The following is a 19,413-nucleotide window of genomic DNA, read 5'->3' on the forward strand; positions in this document are numbered from 1 at the left end:
GGTAACAGATGTTGACGGCACTATGCAGACTTGTACTGCACACCGACAGAGCCTGCATATGGAAGGGGATCGATCCGGGGCCCTGCCTGCCAAGTTGATTATAAGTGAGAAAAATGTTTCCCCTATAGTGAAGATGCAGTCGAAAGATGGGGACATGGTATATAGCAAGGGACAATCCTGGACGTCCTGGCCGATCATTTAGCCGGGGTGTATGCAGGGCGTTCTCCTCCGGATCCGGAGGCAATGACTGAATTCATAGCCGCCCTGGGTTTACCTCAACTGGAGGAACAGGCGAGTCAGCTATGGAGGACCCGTTAACTAAAGAGGAATTACAAGTTCTAAAACCATCCAAAAGCCCTGGGAATGTTTACTATCCGAGCTTTATAAAAGATTTTCACCCATCCGGGCCGACCGCCTTCTGGAAGTATATAATGAAGTATTCAGAGACCGGTGCTCCCACCCTCAATGAAAGAGGCGCTGGTAGTCATGATACCCAAGGCAGACAAGGATGTTCGGTTACCGGGCTCGTATAGACCTATTTCCCTTTTGAACATAGATATGAAAATTCTGAGTGGGATCCTGGCAGTGCGGCTTCAACCACATATGTCCTATTTAATTCATCCGGACCAGGCGGGCTTAATCCCCAAGCGTAGTACAGCCCATAATCTACGGAGGCTAGCCCATGTATAGCACTCCCGCTCGCTGGCCCAGGAAAACGACGACCTGGCGCTATTAGATTTAGAACAAGCATTGGATTCAGTAGGTTGGATATACATGTGGGAGGTCCTGCGAATAATGGGGGCGGGCTCACAATTCTTAGAAGTGGGTACAGTTGCTTTATACGGCTCCTCATGCCAAAATACATGTGGGAAGGTTGGTCTCGAGAATTTTCACGATGCAACGTGGCACCAAACAGGGGTGCCAGTTGTCGCTGCTCCTCTTTGCAGCAGGAATGGAGCCGCTGGCGGCGGCTCTGAGAGGGGAGCTAGCGTCATTTGGGATCCCACTGGGAGTGTCTAATCCTGTGATATCGCTGTACGCGGATGATACTTTGGTGTCTCTCCGACAACCCACCCAGGCGAATCTGATATTGTTGGATGTTCTTCGAAGGTTCGGGAATATATCGGGACTGAAGATAAACCCAAGGAAGTCAAAAATTATCACAATGGGAAGACTGGCTCTGCAATCAGACAGCCCACTGTCGGAGGTGGGGCTCCCATGGGAAGAGACGGGACCTAGGTACCTGGGGATTAAGTTGGCCACAACAGCCAATCGATATATGGCACTTAACATAAAGAAAGTCATCAAGGGAATACGGGGGTCGGTGCGTTTCTGGCAGGGATTACCATTGTTCCTTATGGGAAGGATTGCCATAGTAACAAGCATGGGCATAGCCAATAGGTCTCGCATTTGGGACCTTATAAGTGTTCAGGCATGCAACAGTTGCATAACTAAATACTTATAAGATCCCAAAAGCGAGACCTATTGGCTATGCCAAGTGGCCGTGCAGCCGCGAAAGTGAAAGTAATTTCGGTAAAGTGCGGCGCGCGCCCGCACACATGCACTGTAGCTCTAGGCTGGTCTGGTAGCACTTTTTGGAGCCCTCTCATGCGCTGGGTCAGGCGAGACCTAAAAATGATCATCTTACCGAGGTGTCTTTACACGATGCAACATTCCCTTTATAGAGTACTGCAACATTTTTTTGTCACCCTAGATAATTTACTCATAGATCTACTGTGGGACGCTAAACGGTCAACTTGGCCACTCTGTGGAGAACATGGCAAGTGAGGGGGGCTGGAGGCTCTATGCCTGGAATTTTATTATATGGCCTCTCAACTACAGCATGCTGTGCACTGGCTGGATGAAGCCGACAATTGGGAAAAGCGCCTGCTGATGGGCATGTTTGGTGCCGGATCACTGCCGGGGGGCACACTTATCCCAGACATGCCCTTATATAATTTGACATGTGGCAGAAATATGGGAACTCATGGTCAAGACAGTGCTACGATGAGCGCCATATGCCCCAGACGTGCCCCTTTGGGTACTACAACCCTTCTTGAAAATTTCAGCCTCTATGTCTATAAGTAGATGGCAGAGGGGAAATGCCTAATGATGGGAGATTTATACGTCAATAAACAATATATCACACGCAAACAGGCAGAATGAATGAGCTCAGTTGTTGGCTCTGGGCACCTGGGGTTCTTGGACAATCTGCAAATACTATATATCATCGCAACCGGAAGGGTCTAGCGGAGCAAATGGTATATTGCTTTTGTAAATCAGCCATCATGACAAAACCTAACAGATTGAAAACTTTGTCAAGGTTGTTTTTCAACTCATTTTCAATATTTCTTTATTTTAACAATAAGCTTCTTTGGGAAACCTTGCAGGATCTACACATGAATTCAGAATTGTGTGTGCTTTTCAGAAACATATAGCTTTCCTAAATCACCCATGAATTCCTCACCGGTTTACACCACAAACTGGAAGTAGGTTGAAAGCAAAAAGAAATAGGAAAAATGGTCTCTCTCTTTGAAAAATGCCAAAACTGCGGTGAAAAAATATTTATCATTCACCTCAGCATTTTCCTGAAAGCTTTGAAGATGGTGACTTTAACACAAGATCTTTTTGTTGATGCTATTTTTATGGGGGAAAAAACAGACACTTTTTACGTATTTGTCATAAAAATCTTAACATTTATGTAAATTTTGCCTATTTTCTCGATCACCTCCAGAGGAATCCACAAACCCTGGTTACCTTTAGAATCCACAGGATGTTGGTAAACAAAGGATGAACATTTGGCAAGGAAACTTTAAATGGAAAAAAATATATGGAGTCCTACGTGCGAACTAACCCAACTAGCCAACAAGGAGATCAGTAATTGGGGGAAGGGGGAGGGTGTGGGGGGGGTGCGAGCCTCAGTAGTTAAGAGGTTGCAAAGAACTGCTGATGCAGCTACTATTTTGTTTACCTTTTCCACTGTTCACTTCTACACATTTTATCAATCACATGCACTGCACCAGAACATAGAGCATCTACTTGCTTAATTCAATCTTACTGTACAAGGGTATTGATTTTCCTGAATTAATTATACAGAAATGTGTGTTTTTGGAGGTTTACTGCACCAACTGGCACCTTTTAAATTTACTAAATTCCCAAAAGAAATAATTGGAGTCACTTTACACATACCCTCCTGAATTTATTCATCATTTTGTTTCTGAAGGTCTTAGAGACTGAGCAACTGCATTTCTTTTGGTTTGGAGGTAAACAATATGTTATGCATACATGATTCTTGGATGACAGTAACTGATAAAAGCATTTAAGGCAAAACTGGGAAGATGTGTTCTTTGTCCTGGTGCAGTGTAATATTCAGGGATGAGTAACAAGATAGCTTGAGATCAAAGACTTTTTCGAAGAGGAAAAACTTACAAAAGTCAGTGCCCAACACTAGATGGCAGGAGTGTGTGATCTGCAGGAGCACATGCTATACATACATTCTCTATAGAGATACAACAACCTGAAGTCATTCCACTCCATCAAGAGAGCTCTGAAGCTTTAGCTTCATGAAATAGGAAACCCAGGCACTGTCACTGTCAAAGGAGACAAAGCAGTGTATGCCACCCCCCTTAGGTGGATTATGTACCGGCAAGGTGGCTCAGTGAGTGAAAGCTTACGGTTGACATCTATGTGATTTGAAAACCACTGTTTTGAATCATGGTATGGTTGACTCAACTTTTCAACCTTTTGAGGTTGGGCTACCATGAGCACAATATAAATGTTAATATAACAGCATCAATTACATTGGGTAATAGTATACATTGTCATTTGTATTTCTCGGAAACTGAAGACGCATGGTGGAAAGAATTTGTAAAAATAATTTTAAAAAAAGAACAAGTTATTATATGTTCAAATAAACTAAGTCTTCTGACCTCTCGTCCATCACCCACATAATCACTTACATATTTTTCAACCAGCATGGCTATGTCCTCATCTATCTTGATGTGTCACATATTGTCCACAAGGCACACCATTCTTCTTAGAAAGGTTTAATATTAACTAGATGAATATAAATAATAGACCATGGATCATGCGTGGCACACTTTGTCTTTCCCTCCTCTCACTGAGTTTATCTTGCCACTACTTACAAAACACTTGTAAAGCATATTAAAAAAATAATAAATCATTGCCTTTACAACCGCTCTGCAGTAATTGTTTCCCATTCAGTCCAAAAATATCTCCATTGACAATACTGGCAATCTTTCAGCCACTGAACGAAATAGTTACTTGATCAACTTTTCATCTGCTCACCCAATAAGTTTTCATAAATCCACTACCTACTTTCGATGGAACCTTTAACAATGACAATATTTTATATTCCTCTATCAATAAATCTTCACATTGAGAGATTACCGGTTATCGTACCTGTCGAGTGACACATTACCCTGCTGTGAAAACTCGCTACATCCTTTTAATCCTGAAAATGAAGACAACTAGGCAGACCAGGACAAACCATCAAACTAATATTCCATCACTCTATCACCTCTGTAAACTGAGAAAAAGCAGTAGCACTTTAAATGCTATCCCACATCAAGCACCGCATTTTTTCCAATCTGGTGTCCGCCCAAGGTGCAGCACAGAAAAATCCTCTATTCGATGAAGTAAAAATACAGTCCACATCACTGATAAATTGACTCTTGCCCCCTTCTGTTACTCAACCTATCTGCAGTGTTCAACACTATCAACCATTAGCTTCTCATCACCACTTTTTCCTCTGACATCAGTACTGAATAGACCACGTTCCAAAGTTCGCCTCTTTCCTTACTTAGCACAAACAACTCATTCAAACGGAAACCTCGAAATGTCTTTGCTATCTGTCGACCGCAGGGTCTCTCAAGGCCACATCATTTCAATATATACATTAACATAAATTAACCTGAGAGTAACTCCCTGGTAGCTATTGCACAGAGAGGACAAGCTCAACTTATGGCAATTTGTGAAGTCTACATGCAGTACCAAAACAATAAAGTCAAAACACCAAGCAATAAAAATCCAAAACTAATTTGGAAAAATAGAGTAAAATTCAATTAACAAAATGACGAAAAAAATCTAAAAAGTTGAGTGAACCAGAGATATGAATGTTTAAAGTTTTAAGCAGAGTTAGCGCCAACAAGCACAAAGCCAATTCTAGTCTATAAAAACAGCATACAGGGAACTAAGCGCAATACAAGTTGATTGGTCCCGGTGAAAGTCTGAATGTCAAGAAGTTTGAAAAGGTTTCCAAGTTCCACTTCAGAAAGGGACTTTGTGGCGTTTAAGAAGAACGTTGTTATTTCTTCTAAATCCCAACACAAAATGGGACTTTGTCATTTTTGAGAAGAAAAATCCTCCCTGGGTGGGCTGCCACCGAAATCTTAGCCGCCACTGTGGGGCTGAATCCTAGATACCCAATTCAGGAAGGTCCCACTTGGAGCTCTGAAGCTTTGGAGATTATTCGCTGAATGTTCTCTAAATTCATACGCAGAATGGCACTTAGACGGATTTTCATACGTTTGAAGCCTTGAGCAGGACACAGCTGAAATTCAACCTGGCACTCTTTTTTTTATTTTTTTTATTTCTTTTTATTAAACAAATTCGACAGTCATACAACAAATAGTCAGTGACAGGCGAGAGCCGGATTCAAATGGCCACATTCTGAACATTACAAGACATTGCATCTGCGGATTTTCTTCGCGATCAAGGGGATGCAGAAGCCTCATCCCAACCTGGCACTCTTGAACTGTCACTCAGATAGATATTCTCACAGTTCCCAGAAGAAAAGTTTTCACTAGTTTTCAAACTTTCTTCAAGTGCCAGAACAACCGCAGAAGTACACTTCTAAGGCCCCCTGCACCTAAAGGGAAAGCACCTAGAGACTCAGAGCAAAGCCCAGTCCAGGTCCAGTTGCCATTGGCCAACTGGGCATTTCAGGGAAAGGCCTCTTGCAGCTTGCTGTATCCATGTAGCCACATAGGAAGTCAGACAACTGACCCTTGGAGTTTACTTTGCCCTGGCTACAAGAGGGGGCAGGTCAGTCCTTGAGGACTCCTTTGAGATCACAGACAGCAGGTCCAGCTCTCCAGATCTTTCACAGGCCCAGAAAGGATACTAAGGACGGTGCCTAAGGATGCTAGCCACATTTATGATTGGCACCAGCTAGTGGTGGGGGTGACTCCTGGGCACACCCTAACCAATGGGATAAATAGTCCTGCGGCACCCTACCTATTTTTAAAGCAGATCTCGCTTGCCCTACTGCAAGGAATACCACAGTGCCTCTCACTCTCAAAATCGAAGATGGGAAACTCCTTCCTCCCATGTGCAGAGCAACTGTGCCCACTGAGAGATGTGGCTAGGGTCCTGAGCAGTTCCATCCTCCATGGTCACTCAAAACCAGTTTTGGGGTAGCTTTCCTCCCACTGGGTTTGGAGCCAGCCTGCCTATTGGTACAAAGGCTAAGGCCTTTACAGGTGTCACCTAACATTTGCCTGTTAAAGGACAGGCCCCTTTGAAACAAATAATGTTCCAAGTCTTCTTGCAAGGAGAAGAAAACTCCTCGCCACAACCAGATCATCAGAAAGCAGTTTTCACACCTCATTCAGGCCAAGTGCACGGTGGGCAGTGGCTAGAGAGCTAATGCAAGTTAGTCTCCAGCAGCCTCACACAGGGTAAACAATCACTTAAAGTTACATTTCCCATGTTTGATAAAAATCCGACCTCAAGATTACATTAGATTTTTATTAAATATAAAAATGTGTCCTTGAATGAAGTCTGTCGCTGATACAAGTCAAAAGCTATAGATGAAAGTTGTTATAAGGTGGTTCTGACCATCTGAGCCATCCAGATTTTTCGCTTTTTCAACACCTATTTGTTGAGCTTTTACTGTGGGAGAGCCTCATAAGTTGGGACTCACCCACAATGAACTCATGATGAAAGGGACTGCATGTGTATTTTACTGGTGTCCCCATGGCGCGAGTAGGCAGCTGCGCTGCAGCCAGAGTAAGGGGCACTGGGCTGGTTACATGCAGACACGTGTGTACATGTGTGTGCACAAGTGCAAGGGCTGCGCAGGGGAGATTCCTGGCGTGCGCAGCCCAGGAGCAGCTATAAATTGAATGGTGTGGCAGGACTTATGCAGAACTGGGTGGTGACATGGAATAAGCCTTCTACAATGGGAAGAAACATTTGAGGGAATGTCAGTGTGCTTTTAATGTTCTCACTCCATTACTCTCCTATGAGGATGGGGAGCACATGGGCTAGTTTAGCTTTCCTCTGGCCTACAAATTCCAGACACGCACTAAAGTCCACTGTAACTTATGTGAGAAGAAGTATTCTGCAGAGTCCAAAGTCATATTTGTACTGCTTTTGGGTCATCCAGAAATGTCATTTCTCGGAGTCAGCTCATAACCAGGGCCTGGCTTGGGCTCACCCTGCCAGGCTGAATTAATGACCTTCCTCCCCAAGCTGTGGCCTCAGAGGCCCAGCCCTGCACGACGCCCTCCAAGGGCGAAGGCCTCCACTCCAAGAAGAGAAGATGGGTGGAGCTACAGGTTCATACATCAGCACCTGACACCTGGTGCCAGGCACCAAGCTGCATTGGAGAGAAGGAAGCGAGGGGGAAGGGGCTCACAGAGACCATGTGGCATGAGACCCCAGGACGCCGCCATTTTGAACAAACCCAGAGAACTGGGCAGGAAGGAGGGAGTAGGGGCAGAGAAGTGATGTGTCGCTGTTTGATAGGGCAAACAGACTTCCTGCCAGCCCCTTCCCCATTTTTTAAAAGAGTTTGAACAGGAAGAGGAGCTCTCTCTGGAGTGTGGTCTGCTGAGGACGACTGGTGCTAGTGCATGGCACCATGGGCAGCTGAAAGGAAGAACCTCCAGACTGGTCCAGGACCCTGACTTTCGCCAAAAGGGGAGCCCAGGACAAGTGACCAGAAGCTTCGGCCTTTGCGCAAGGAGAAGAGAGGCCCAGGAAGAGAGCCAGGAGAAAGGCTGGAGCAAGGAGCCAGTGAAGACTGCTCCCTGCTGCATTCACCCTCCTGGAGATCAAGAGGGTGAAAGAAAGTGCTCCCAGTGGATGCAGAGCGCCACCAGGAGCAAGAAGAGGCCAAAATGATGATAATCGGGTGCCTGGTGGCTGAGATATGCCACCCAGAAGGTGGGCGACCTTTGACCTCTCCTGGGACCGACGACGAAGCGCGTGGGGCTCCGGTCTTAGCTGTGCCCCCGGGGTGGGTCAGGTCCCAGGGGCTGCCCCCAGAAGAAGTAAAGCCAGGGAGCGCCATCACGCTCCCGTGAACGTGCCCATAAGGGGTGCCAGGAGCCCACCCTGGCCCCCAGTGACAACCGGGGAGGGGGAGCACCACCGCGCCCCCCTCGAAGAAAAGTTCGGGGGCCCAAGACCCCCAACCCCAGGCCCTGGTGATGGTGCTGATGAGGACAATACGAACACACGGCCAAAGGCCCACAGCGTGGCTCTCCTCGCTCAGCGGGGGAGCCGCTGCTAGGATATTCACTGAGAATGAAGGAAGCGCCCCATAATGCCTTGCAGGCCCGGACCGACCTGCAAGGGAAAGTAGCTTTTCCTCGGTTCGTGGTGGCCCCAGGAGGACAGAGTCACCGCCAAATGTGTGACAGGGTGCAGGGGGAGCTGCAGGAGCAACGCAGTCTTCCCCAGCACAAAGGAAGAAAGTCCCCCCTAAGTCTCTGGGGACTTGTAAAGAATAACCCCTCATGGGCTCAGCCAGCAATCCAAGCATTCTGAGGCTGGAACTTTTGCTCTGCAGCTGGGGGTGCGTTAAGGACTGCACCTAGTTATGAAGGTCTGATTTGCAGATGTCTGGAAGAGGGCATCCCCTGGAGGTGAAGAGGTGCAATTGCATGAGAAGTGCAGTTACCAATGTTATTTCTTTCAGAGGGACTGAAAGCCACATGTGTTATGTGAAATACCTGTATAAGGTGAAATCATAAGCCAAGTGGGGTTTTGTTGCCAGACATTCCTGCTAGGGTGTCTGGCTGTATATGCTTATCCCTGTGATTCAACTATGATGCCTTGTAGGGGCTTTAATTGAAATGCATTATAATTATCATCTATGATAAGTACCTCATTTGAAGTCATGCCCAAACATGTATTCTTGCTACTGCTTTGGGGGAGGAACAACCCAGACAGTTAGTCACAAGATGTAGAGGTGCATAATGTCTGGTCAGTATGAGATGCTCAGTCAGGGTTATGTGTCCCCAGGGCAGGTGTATCTATTTGTAATGCTTGTTGAGATGATGAGGTGGGTCGCCACTGGGATGGTGCCAGTTGGCAAGGCCCTCACTCCAGGTTGTGTCAACCCACTGCATTAGGGGGCAAGATGATGTGCATACATGGGAGTGGTGGTACTAGACCCCAACCCCCCTGCGGGAGGGTTGGAGATGTTATGCAATATCACAAAGCAATTCCAACAGCTTATGTATATTTGTAAATTGGTGCATAGTATTAAGTAGTGTGTGTGTTTAATAAATGTACTCTTACTTTTATAAAGCAAAGTACAGACTGCACAATCAATTATTGAGTGTTATTTCTGCGTACCTGTAATGGCGATTCCTAGCCCACACCACCTCCCTTGAGTAAGCCTTAGCCTGCTCTGCAACGCTACCCTCCAAGAGTCAGGCGCTACACTAGGGTGTTTGGTTCCCAGTGATGGACACATGTGACATGTTATATGTGCAAGCCTCACAGATACTTTTCCAACAAAAGTATATAATCTATACCAGTGCTTCCCAAATTTCTCTGAACCATAATGTATCCAAGAATCAAAGAGGGACAAAAAGAGCCTTGGTTAACGGTACTCCAATTGTGGGTTGGTAGAGGATTTGAATTCCTGTGCTATAAATAATAGCAACTCAGACCAAATGTATCCTTTGAGTTAAATAAATGTGCACAAGGAACAATTTATCATACAGACAAATCTTGCAAATATGCAGGAATTGCAACAGACTAGACCAGGTTTCTCCAAAGAGTAGCTCTTTAGCTACCAGTAGCTCTTCAGCTACCAATAAGTATCTCTCCTGTGCGCAGCCCGGCCTACTAAGTTAGAAGTGATTGCTTCCCTGAAGTAATATGTATACAAAAATTGAAATGTGTATATTTGGGACATACATGTAAACTTATCTGATGTGGTCAGTATTAAAATTCTAATAAAATTAGTAACTTGGGATGATTTTTATGGAACATAAGTAGTTCTTACTATAGAAAAGGTTGCAAACCGCTGGACTAGACGATTATGGCTTTCCGGCTGAAGATTTATATAACAAACTGAGGAAGAATTATCAAGTTAATGCACAATGCTAGGAGACATGCCAGGAATAAAATATTACTGGAAACTTCATCGAAGACTCCCTCTGAAATGGAGTATTATAAACACTGGAATGCTGAATTTAGCAAAACCCCTATTCGGTTTCAAGCGATCCAGTAATCTAAGAGACTCAATGATTCACACCAGACCAATAAACTCTACAAGACGGAAGCGACTGCAACAATCTGGGAATTACCAAAAATCAGTGGGAACTATCCTTGCAGTGACTTGAGCATCTCTCACCTCATTGAAACAATGAAAGACATTGACCTCGATCTACTCCAAAAGTGGAAATTACGTGGACATTCTAATTGCAACTCCAGAAACTGTGTATACCTCGTCCAAAGCCCACGTTACTGGATATATACAGGCATGACTACAAGACCAATGAGAGCCAGGATCAAAGAATATAAAAGCTTGCTCTTATGCCAACTAACAGCAACCAAGTTAAACACACTTCCTAAGATATGCCATGGCTAATTCTAGAAATACTACATAAAGGGCCAAGTATGCAAAAAAAGACTACTGAATAAAGAACAACCCTGAAACTTCAAACTACGTACTGACAAACGTGGCATAAATGATGAAATACCATGGACTCTGCTGTCAGTAAACCCGTTGAAAAATATTAATGAACCATCCCCTCTGTTTTCCGGTTTTTCACTATGGGGGGCTGCAGTCTCCCCATAGTGAAATAGAGAATTATCACTCACTCTTAGGAAGGCACAAGTAGGATCTTTTGTATACGATGCAAGGTTCAAGGAATTACTCCACAAACTGCATTCTGATTTTGCACCAGCCTGATTTTTACCATCTGGCACTGGGCACCTAAACAATAGAAACATTTATCTTAGGGCAATACACATATATCGTTGTGGCCTTATAAGTACTTTGATATATTTTGGGGGCTATGAAATAATGTGCATATTATGTACTGACTAAATATGAAATACATTTGAGAGCTTTAACGCCTTACTAGATTTTTTTTTTGTTGAAACATTTTTTATTGTTTTCCAACTCAACAAGGCAACAATCATCTCACCACCCCCACCCGCCCAGGAAATACCACACATGTATCAGCATCCCCGACTCTCCTGAAGACGGCTCAACCTTCCCACCCAGTCCCCTACCCCCCCTCCCCCACCCCCACCCCCTGTCAGTGTGCCCCCGTCCCCTACCCCGTTCCCTCTTTCGACGTGCCCCCCCTCCCTAGACAATAAAATACAGGAGCCCAGCCTCTCCCTAAACAAACAGAACCTTCCAGCTAGCCCAGCCAAATGTGTAGGCGGTCAGAGCCCACCGTCTCGCCTCTTCTACTCCCCGCTCCCCACCACCTCCTGCCCGTCAGACCCGCTCTCCTCAGCCCCAGCCTCAGACATCAACCCCTGAAGGTCTACCACCAACGCTTCCCATGCCCGGGCCGTCGCCAGCGCCTTTTCGTCATCTCTCCGGAGGGCCAGTTGCACCCGGAGCGAGCCCTCAGCCCCCGCCCAACGCGCCAACGCCGATCTCCAGCGCAGGAAGTTAGGTCCCCCCCGGGAGTTCCAGTGCAGAGTCAGTTCCCTCTTGGCCATTATCAACCCCAGATCATAAAATTTGCTAGTAACCTTCGTGCGGCGAGTGTGGGGGAACCAAAGCAACAAACAGGTCCCCATATCCGGGGCAATGGAGCGATCAGTTACCTGGTTCAAACAATCCACCACTGCTTCCCAGTAGTCGCCCAACTGCGTACAGGACCAAAACATGTGCCGAAAGTCCGCACCGTCCACCCCGCACCGCGGACACTGAGAGTGCGCTCCCCCGAAGTATCGCAGTATCTTGGCCGGCGTCAGGTATGCCCTGTGTAATGTAAAAAACTGGACTAACTGGAACCGGGCATTCCTCGTTCCCTTCCAGGCTCTCCGCACCAGCGTGGACCACGTGGACTCAGGGATCTCTTTTCCAAGGTCCGCTTCCCACTTTTCCCTCAGAGCGCCCAGGGGGAGGAGTCTCTCCGTCGACAGCCGGTGATAGAGGCAAGTGATGGCCTTAGTCGTCCCCGCCGCCATCACTACATATTGGCAACCCGCGGCAGTCGGCGGTTCCGAAAGCCCCATGTTCCAATGCCTCTGGAGGCTCGCCACCAGGGCCGCATGAAGCAGGAAGTCTCCCCGCGGGAGCCCATAAGAGTCCTGCAAGTCCTGGAAAGGTAGCAGTACTCCCTCTCTAAATAAGTCCCCCACCATCTGTAGCCCCAGTTCCTCCCAGACCGCTAACCCCGACCAATCTCCCCCATGCGGGAACGCCGTACACATCCCCAGGGGGATCTCCGGGGCATAGGGGTGGACTATGGCGGCCCTCCTCTGGCATCTGTTCCAGCATAACCGGAGGGTACGTTCCTCCAACGTGAGCTGGGCGAGGTCTAATCTCTGGTGGAGGACTATAAAGGCCAGCACATGTCGCGGTATTAGTCTGCCCTGAGGGCCCTCCGGGCCCCTGTACTCCCTGGCCACCGCCTGTGTGAGCCATTGGAGCTGGGCCGCCAAGTAGTACCACTCAAAATCCGGCGCCGCCAAGCCCCCCTCTGCCCTTGGCCGCCGCAAGGTGGTCAGCGCCACTCGACGCCTTCCCGAGCCCCAAATGAAGCCTGTTGCTAATACCCGCAGCCTCGCGAAAAACGATGCCGGGATCCATATAGGAAGGGTGCGAAAATAGTAAAGAAGCCGTGGCAGCACCACCATTTTCAGCAGCGCCACCCTTCCAGCACACGAGAGTGGGAGCGTACTCCAAAACCCCATGCTACCCCGTAGGCCTCGAAGTGCCCTACCAACATTCCCCTCCAGCAAATCAGTCTGGGTGTGGTAAATGTTAACCCCCAGATAACGGAGGCAGCTGCTTTCCCACCGGATACGGCCCAACGCCCGCAGGGGTCGTCCCCCCTGCGACAACAGGAACAAACACGTCTTACCCCAGTTGACCTTAAGCCCAGACAGCCGACCAAAATCCTCCAAGAGGGCAACCGCTCCGTCCAGCGCACTCTCCGCATCCGCCAAGAACATCAGCAGATCATCTGCATATAGGGAGATATAGTGTGTATCCTCCCGCAGGGAAATCCCACATAAGCACCCCCTCGTCGGGCATGAGCCGCCAACGGTTCGATGGCCAGGGCAAACAACAGGGGGGAGAGGGAACACCCCTGCCTTGTCCCCCTCCGTACATGGTAGGAGGCCGATATGGTGGCCCCCGTCTTCACTCGGGCCGTAGCATCGCTATAAAGCAACGTGGTCCAGCGTACGAAGTCCTCCCCCAAGCCGAACTCCCGCAGCACTCGGTATAAGTAAGGCCATTCCACACTATCGAAGGCCTTTTCTATGTCGACCGACAGCGTGCAGGCTTCCGGGAAAACTTCCCGGTCCATTTCCATCACTCGCAACAACCGTCGCACAGATGTGGCCGTGCTGCGTCGAGGAATAAAGCCCGCCTGATCCGGGTGGATTAAGGCGGTCATATGACTCAAAAGGCGCGACGCCAGTATCTTACTCAATATTTTATAGTCCACCGTCAGCATGGAGAGCGGCCGATACGCCGTACGCGCGTCGGCCTCCCCTCCAGGCTTTAATAAGGGTATCACAATCGCCTCTCGAGCAGAGGCGGGCAAGCACCCACGCCGCCAGGCCTCGCTGTATAGGACCTGCAGCTGCGGCGCTAACAGATCCGGGAACGCCGCAAAGAACTCGACAGGCAACCCATCCGCTCCCGGGGTTTTCCGATGGGCCATGTGCCTAATCGCCGCACGAATCTCGCCCAGCGAAATGGCACCCCCGAGATCTTGCCCAATCTCCGGGTCCAGTCGAGGAAGGCGGGCCTCCAGTAAGAAGCCCGCTAGGTCTTCAGGCTCCCCCTCCATAGTGCTATCGTACAGCCCAGCATAATATCTGGCAAACCGCTGATTTATCCCCATCTGGGAATAAACCGGGGCACCCCCCGCTTCAACCAGGGAAAGTATCGGTTCCCCCCGGGCCGCCGGGTTCGCCAACCACGCCAGAAGGGATCCCACCTTATCCCGTTCCGCGTGCGCTCGCATTAAGTAGCTTTTATGGTCAAAACAGCGGAGTTTCTCCACCTGCACCGCCACACCCTCACGTGCCTCGGCAACAGCAGCCAACTCACCGTTTCCCGCCTGATGCGCCCGTTCAGCCGCCCGCAGCAGGGCCTCCGCCCCATCAACCTCCTTCAATAAAGTCTTCCGCACTCCGGCTGTGGACGATATACAAACCCCCCGAACAACCACCTTAAACGCGTCCCATTCCGTCGCCCGGCTTACCGTCGTACCCGAGTTCCGCTCAAAATATTGTTTTATGCAGTCACTAACCTCATCCCGGAAGACCGGGTCCTCCAGAAGCAGGGGGTTAAGACGCCACGTGGGAATAACTTGCCGCTGCCTGGACCACTGCAGCACCCCCATACAGGGGTTATGGTCCGAGAGAGTTTTAGCTAGATATTCGCTATGCCGCATCAGCGATTGGACGTCTGGGGAACACAGTATACCATCCAATCGGACATACAGCTCGTGAGGGGCAGAATAGAAGGAGTAATCCCTGTCCAGCGGGTGATGAGTACGCCAAGTGTCTACCAGACCCCAAGTAGCCTGCCAGCTACGTCGGCTATTGGCCACCCGACGCACCACCGACTGCGCCAGGGGTGGGTGGGACCTATCCAGCTCCACATCAGTCACTGAGTTAAAATCCCCCCCCAACACCACCGGCCCCGTCAGATACGCCACCAACTGCCCCGACAGCCTGGAGAAGAACGCAGCCTGGTCCATATTAGGGGCATATACACTGCACATGCTCAAGTCCCTCCCGTCCAGCCGCCCCTGCACTGCCACAAACCTGCCCTCTGGGTCTACCAACGTCATCAAGGGTTGAAAAGGGACACCTGCTCTCACCCAGATCAGGGCCCCCCGGGCAATCCTCGAGAAGGTTGTATAGTACAATTGACCCCGCCAGCGCCTCTGCAATGCCTTCCCCTCCTCTCTGTCTAAGTGGGTCTCTTGAAGGAAGGCTACCTGAACCCCTCTCCGCACTAAGTAGGCGTGGACTTTATGTCTCTTCACCATGGAGGTGAGCCCCCTCACGTTCCAAGTCATAATTCTCAATTCAGGGGGGGTCCCCATCCCATCGCCGAACTAACCATCCCGTCCCACCCCTCCAAGGCACACTGACAACCCCCTGAAACCCCAGAACACCCCAACTCCCCGATTCCCCACCCATCCCCAGAACAGGTTCTAAACCACAGTCACCCATCCAAATACTACCCCAAACAGAAACCAAACACTCTGGTAGCCACCAGAGTCTCACTATGTCCGTGAGGTTGAGGTGGTGGCTCTACGCCTGACGGGTTTGACGGCAGTCCTCCCCAGAGCATCCACGCCCAGATTCCGCCAATCCTCCCCCAGCGTTCCACTCCCTGCCGGCTCCCCCGCTCCCCCCCCAGGACCCCTCAATCTCCATCCGTGGGCCCCATCAGGCATCGGTCCCTCACCAAGCCCCACCAAACCCGGCCCGGCCTCCCTCTCCCCATGTACCCGGTCCTCCCTGCCCATGTCCCTCAGTTCATGGCCCGAGCACTCCCCAAACCTTCAAGCGTCCAACAGTTCATCTGCCGTCCCCGGGGTAACATCCGGCAGCACCTCCGCTTCGTCGACAGCACCGTCCGAGTGGGAGTCCTCTGTGCCCTTCCTGGAGCCCGAATCCTCGCTGGGCTGGGAGGCCGTGGCCCCGGAAATCACAGAGACCGCCCGCAGTGCAGCTCGCCTCTCCAGAGCCGTCTGGGACGCACCCGGCGATCGGGCCCCCGCTGCCCTCACCTTGTTGCGTCTGTTGCGACGGGCCTTCGCCGGGGTACCCTGCGGCCCCTCCCCAGCAGCATGCGCCGCCGCTCGGGTCCGGGCCGACTCCAGCCAACTCCAGGCTGCCGCGGGGTCAGTGAAGAAGGAAGTCGCCCCATCCAGCACAACTCGGAGGCGGGCCGGGAACAACAAAGAGTATTGCAGCCCCTCTTCCCGCAGCGCCCTCTTCACCGCCTGGAATGAGGTACGTCTGCGTTGGACCTCCATGGGGTAATCCGGGTAAATAGAAACCCGAGCGTTCTCCACCTGGTAGGGTGCCGAAGTTCTGGCCCTCTGAAGGATGATATCCCGGTCCTTGTAATGCAGCAGGCGGGCCACCACCGGCCGGGGCGGGCGGCCCGGGTCCGGGGGACGGGCCGGAACCCTATGCGCCCTCTCCAAGGTGAAAAACCGTGTAAGTCCCTCGGGCGCCACCACCTCCTGTAGCCAGGTTTCCAGATAGGTTAGCATATCTCCCCCTTCAATCTTTTCAGGCAGCCCGACTACGCGAATGTTATTGCGGCGGTTGCGCCCTTCAGCATCCTCGGCCCTCTTTTCCAGAATCACCACCGGCCGTAGGAGATCCGCTGTCTGACCCTCCAATACCTTCTGTGCTGGCTCTACCAGGTCCATCCTGTCCTCCGATGTCTTGACCCTGTCCACCAGCTTCCTGTGGTCCGCCCGGAGCAGCCCCAGATCCGAGGACACCTGAGCGATATCAGTTTGCAGCGCAGTTTGTGTCCGCTATGGCCTGCAGGATTTGGTCGAGCTGTCGCTGCTGCAGGCCCGCCACAGAGTCGGCGCTGGTGCCGCCCATTCGGCCACCGGTAGAGTCTCCCGCCGACTCCGCTGGGTTCCCCCCCAGCCTGAGTCGCGGCTTGCCCATTCTTCCAGCCAGGCAGCTCGTCAGGGAGGCCCTCCCCAATCGGCCTCCAGGCCCGCTCACCAAATCTGCGGCAAGTGCGCCCCCTCGCCGGCTTCAGGGACCTGCTCCCCCTTGCCTCCGGACAACAAGGGCTCCGGCGCACTCCTGCCTCTCACTGGGTGCCCTGACGGGAGCGGCCCCCAGCACTCTCCAATGCCATCATCACCGCTGTGGCTGGGAGCACCGTCCGACCCCCACCGCTGTCCTCCGGGGAACTCTGGGGCTATCGCACCAAGGCGGGCACCATCCAACAGCCAGGCCCTCGAGTCCGCCGCCTGTGGCCAGCCAAGCCACCACCTTCGAGGAGTTCGCAGCGCCGGTCACCCACCTCGCTTGTCCGCCAAACACGCGGGGCCCACTGCCTCCACTCCAGCTCCAGGCCCTCCGCTCCCGGCACAAGCCCAGTGCCGTCCGCTGTGTCGCCGCCTCGCCGCAGTGCGGCCACCGCCGCTAGCTCAGGGTGTTGCGGGGTTCCCAATCCCGGGCCCCGCATAGAAGGCGGATTCTGCGGCGCTCCACCGGTCGCTAGGGCAAGACCGGCACTTCCGGTGCCCGCAGCCCATTCGGCCGCACTTCCGGCCAGCTCCTCAGGCACTGTGGGCCGCTGCCGCCCGTCCCTTCACAGGCCGCCCAACATGGCCGACGGCCGCCCGCCTCCGCCGTGTCGCCGGCACCGCGCCAGCCCTCTGCGCCGCGCTCCACTCCGCCCGACTACTCCAGGGGTCCCAAGGTGGCAGGGGAAGCCCTCCGGGAGCTTCAGATCGCCGGGGGGACTCTCGATGCAGGATTAATGGCTGGGCTGGATGCGGAGCTCGTCGCTCACGCGTCCATGCCCGTCGGCTGCCAAGCCACGCCCCTTTAACGCCTTACTAGATAATACACTTTTATATGAACACTAATGAAAAACTCTTTTTCAAAACTTTTCCCTAAGAGACCTTACTGTCATATCTATCTGTTGTCATATTAGCTACAAAGGGATTGACTCTGGGGGTGGCGGTGCCTCATTGAAGTATAGGCTAAGGGTGTGAGGCAGTTACAAGTATCTGTAGAACTGGCTTTTATGTAAATAAAAATTCAGCCCGTAAGTCAGCGAGTGGCAATATATCGTTCTGGCTCAGAATGTTTTCCAGCTAGCATCGCCAATATTACTCCACCCTGTAAACCCTGTTAATGCAGAGAGCACATTAATCCAGGATTCAACTAACAAAATTGTTTCTTCTTGAGGCGCCCAAGTACCTTTAAACCATTGTAACAGACATAGATGAAGTTTGTCTTGTGAGCATGGTATTAAGGGACATTGATAAACATTACTTACTCGTGCTTCATTCTGCTGTAGTTTTTCTTCCATGCTTAAAGCTGTAGGAGAATCTAACAGGGCAATCTAAAACACAAAACCAGAACATAAGGTCATTAGATTGGGTAACACATTAAGAGTAACAGATACGCATAAACCGAAACTACACCGATAGCTTTTATTTTGTGCTAATATTTTCAAGTAAACTTGCTAATGGCAATACAAGTATGAAACATTTTACTTGCATTATTAGTACCATATTTCTCTAGCCTTCATAGATTTAAAAAAAAAAAAAAAAAAAAAGGGGAAACTAAAGGAAACATCAAGAACCAAACCCATCCACAGCATTCACAGACTAATTATCCAGAAACCAAGCATTGCAGTGATGATGCATAATATATATTATACACATACACACACATACATGCATCCATACACACAAATTAATACACATAGTTGTTTCATCTCTCTCGAAAATCACATATAGACAGTCTCAGTAGGTCTACTAGCCCAGTCATTTCAGTTAATAAGTCAGTGATCAAGATTCATAGAATATAATGTTGTGCTGCAGGGCTCAAATAGGGTCCAGGCTGTGCTTCTGCCCTCAGCCCCTATCCCTTCAGCAGTTTTACCTGGTGCAGATCTGCACCTGGTAAAACCAGACCCGATGTCTTTGGACTTGGAAATATCAGGTCGAGAATCTGCGAACCCTGCATTACTAGACAGAGACACTGGCAACGCAGGATGGAGAGTGGCAAAATTCCACCCAGAGTTACCGCGGAGAGTAGATATACACCTTTCGTAATAAGAGCTGAAGTCTTTATATGTTACCATTATTTTTAAGCTTCTTAGACATTCTTTCTGGTTCAAGCCGCAAAAAAAGTACAAAGCTACTGATTTGTTCATTTCAGATGCTCTGATCAATTTTTAACCAATTAGAAAAACTT

At 50.1% G+C, this 19,413-nt stretch overlaps 1 protein-coding gene across 2 annotated transcripts in view; it reads right to left on the reverse strand.

Moving 5' to 3' along the window:
* Positions 1–19,413, reverse strand: part of KIF16B (kinesin family member 16B) — a 1,684,060-nt gene that overhangs the window by 1,123,743 nt on the left and 540,904 nt on the right. For both annotated transcript variants that reach the window (XM_085612707.1, XM_085612706.1), the window contains exon 11: positions 18,488–18,553. In XM_085612707.1, coding sequence (XP_085468833.1) covers positions 18,488–18,553 — 66 coding nt within the window. The remainder of the gene's footprint in view (positions 1–18,487; positions 18,554–19,413) is intronic.

Source organism: Triturus cristatus, chromosome 6 (genome assembly GCF_964204655.1).
Source record: "Triturus cristatus chromosome 6, aTriCri1.1, whole genome shotgun sequence".
Taxonomy (NCBI): domain Eukaryota; kingdom Metazoa; phylum Chordata; class Amphibia; order Caudata; family Salamandridae; genus Triturus; species Triturus cristatus.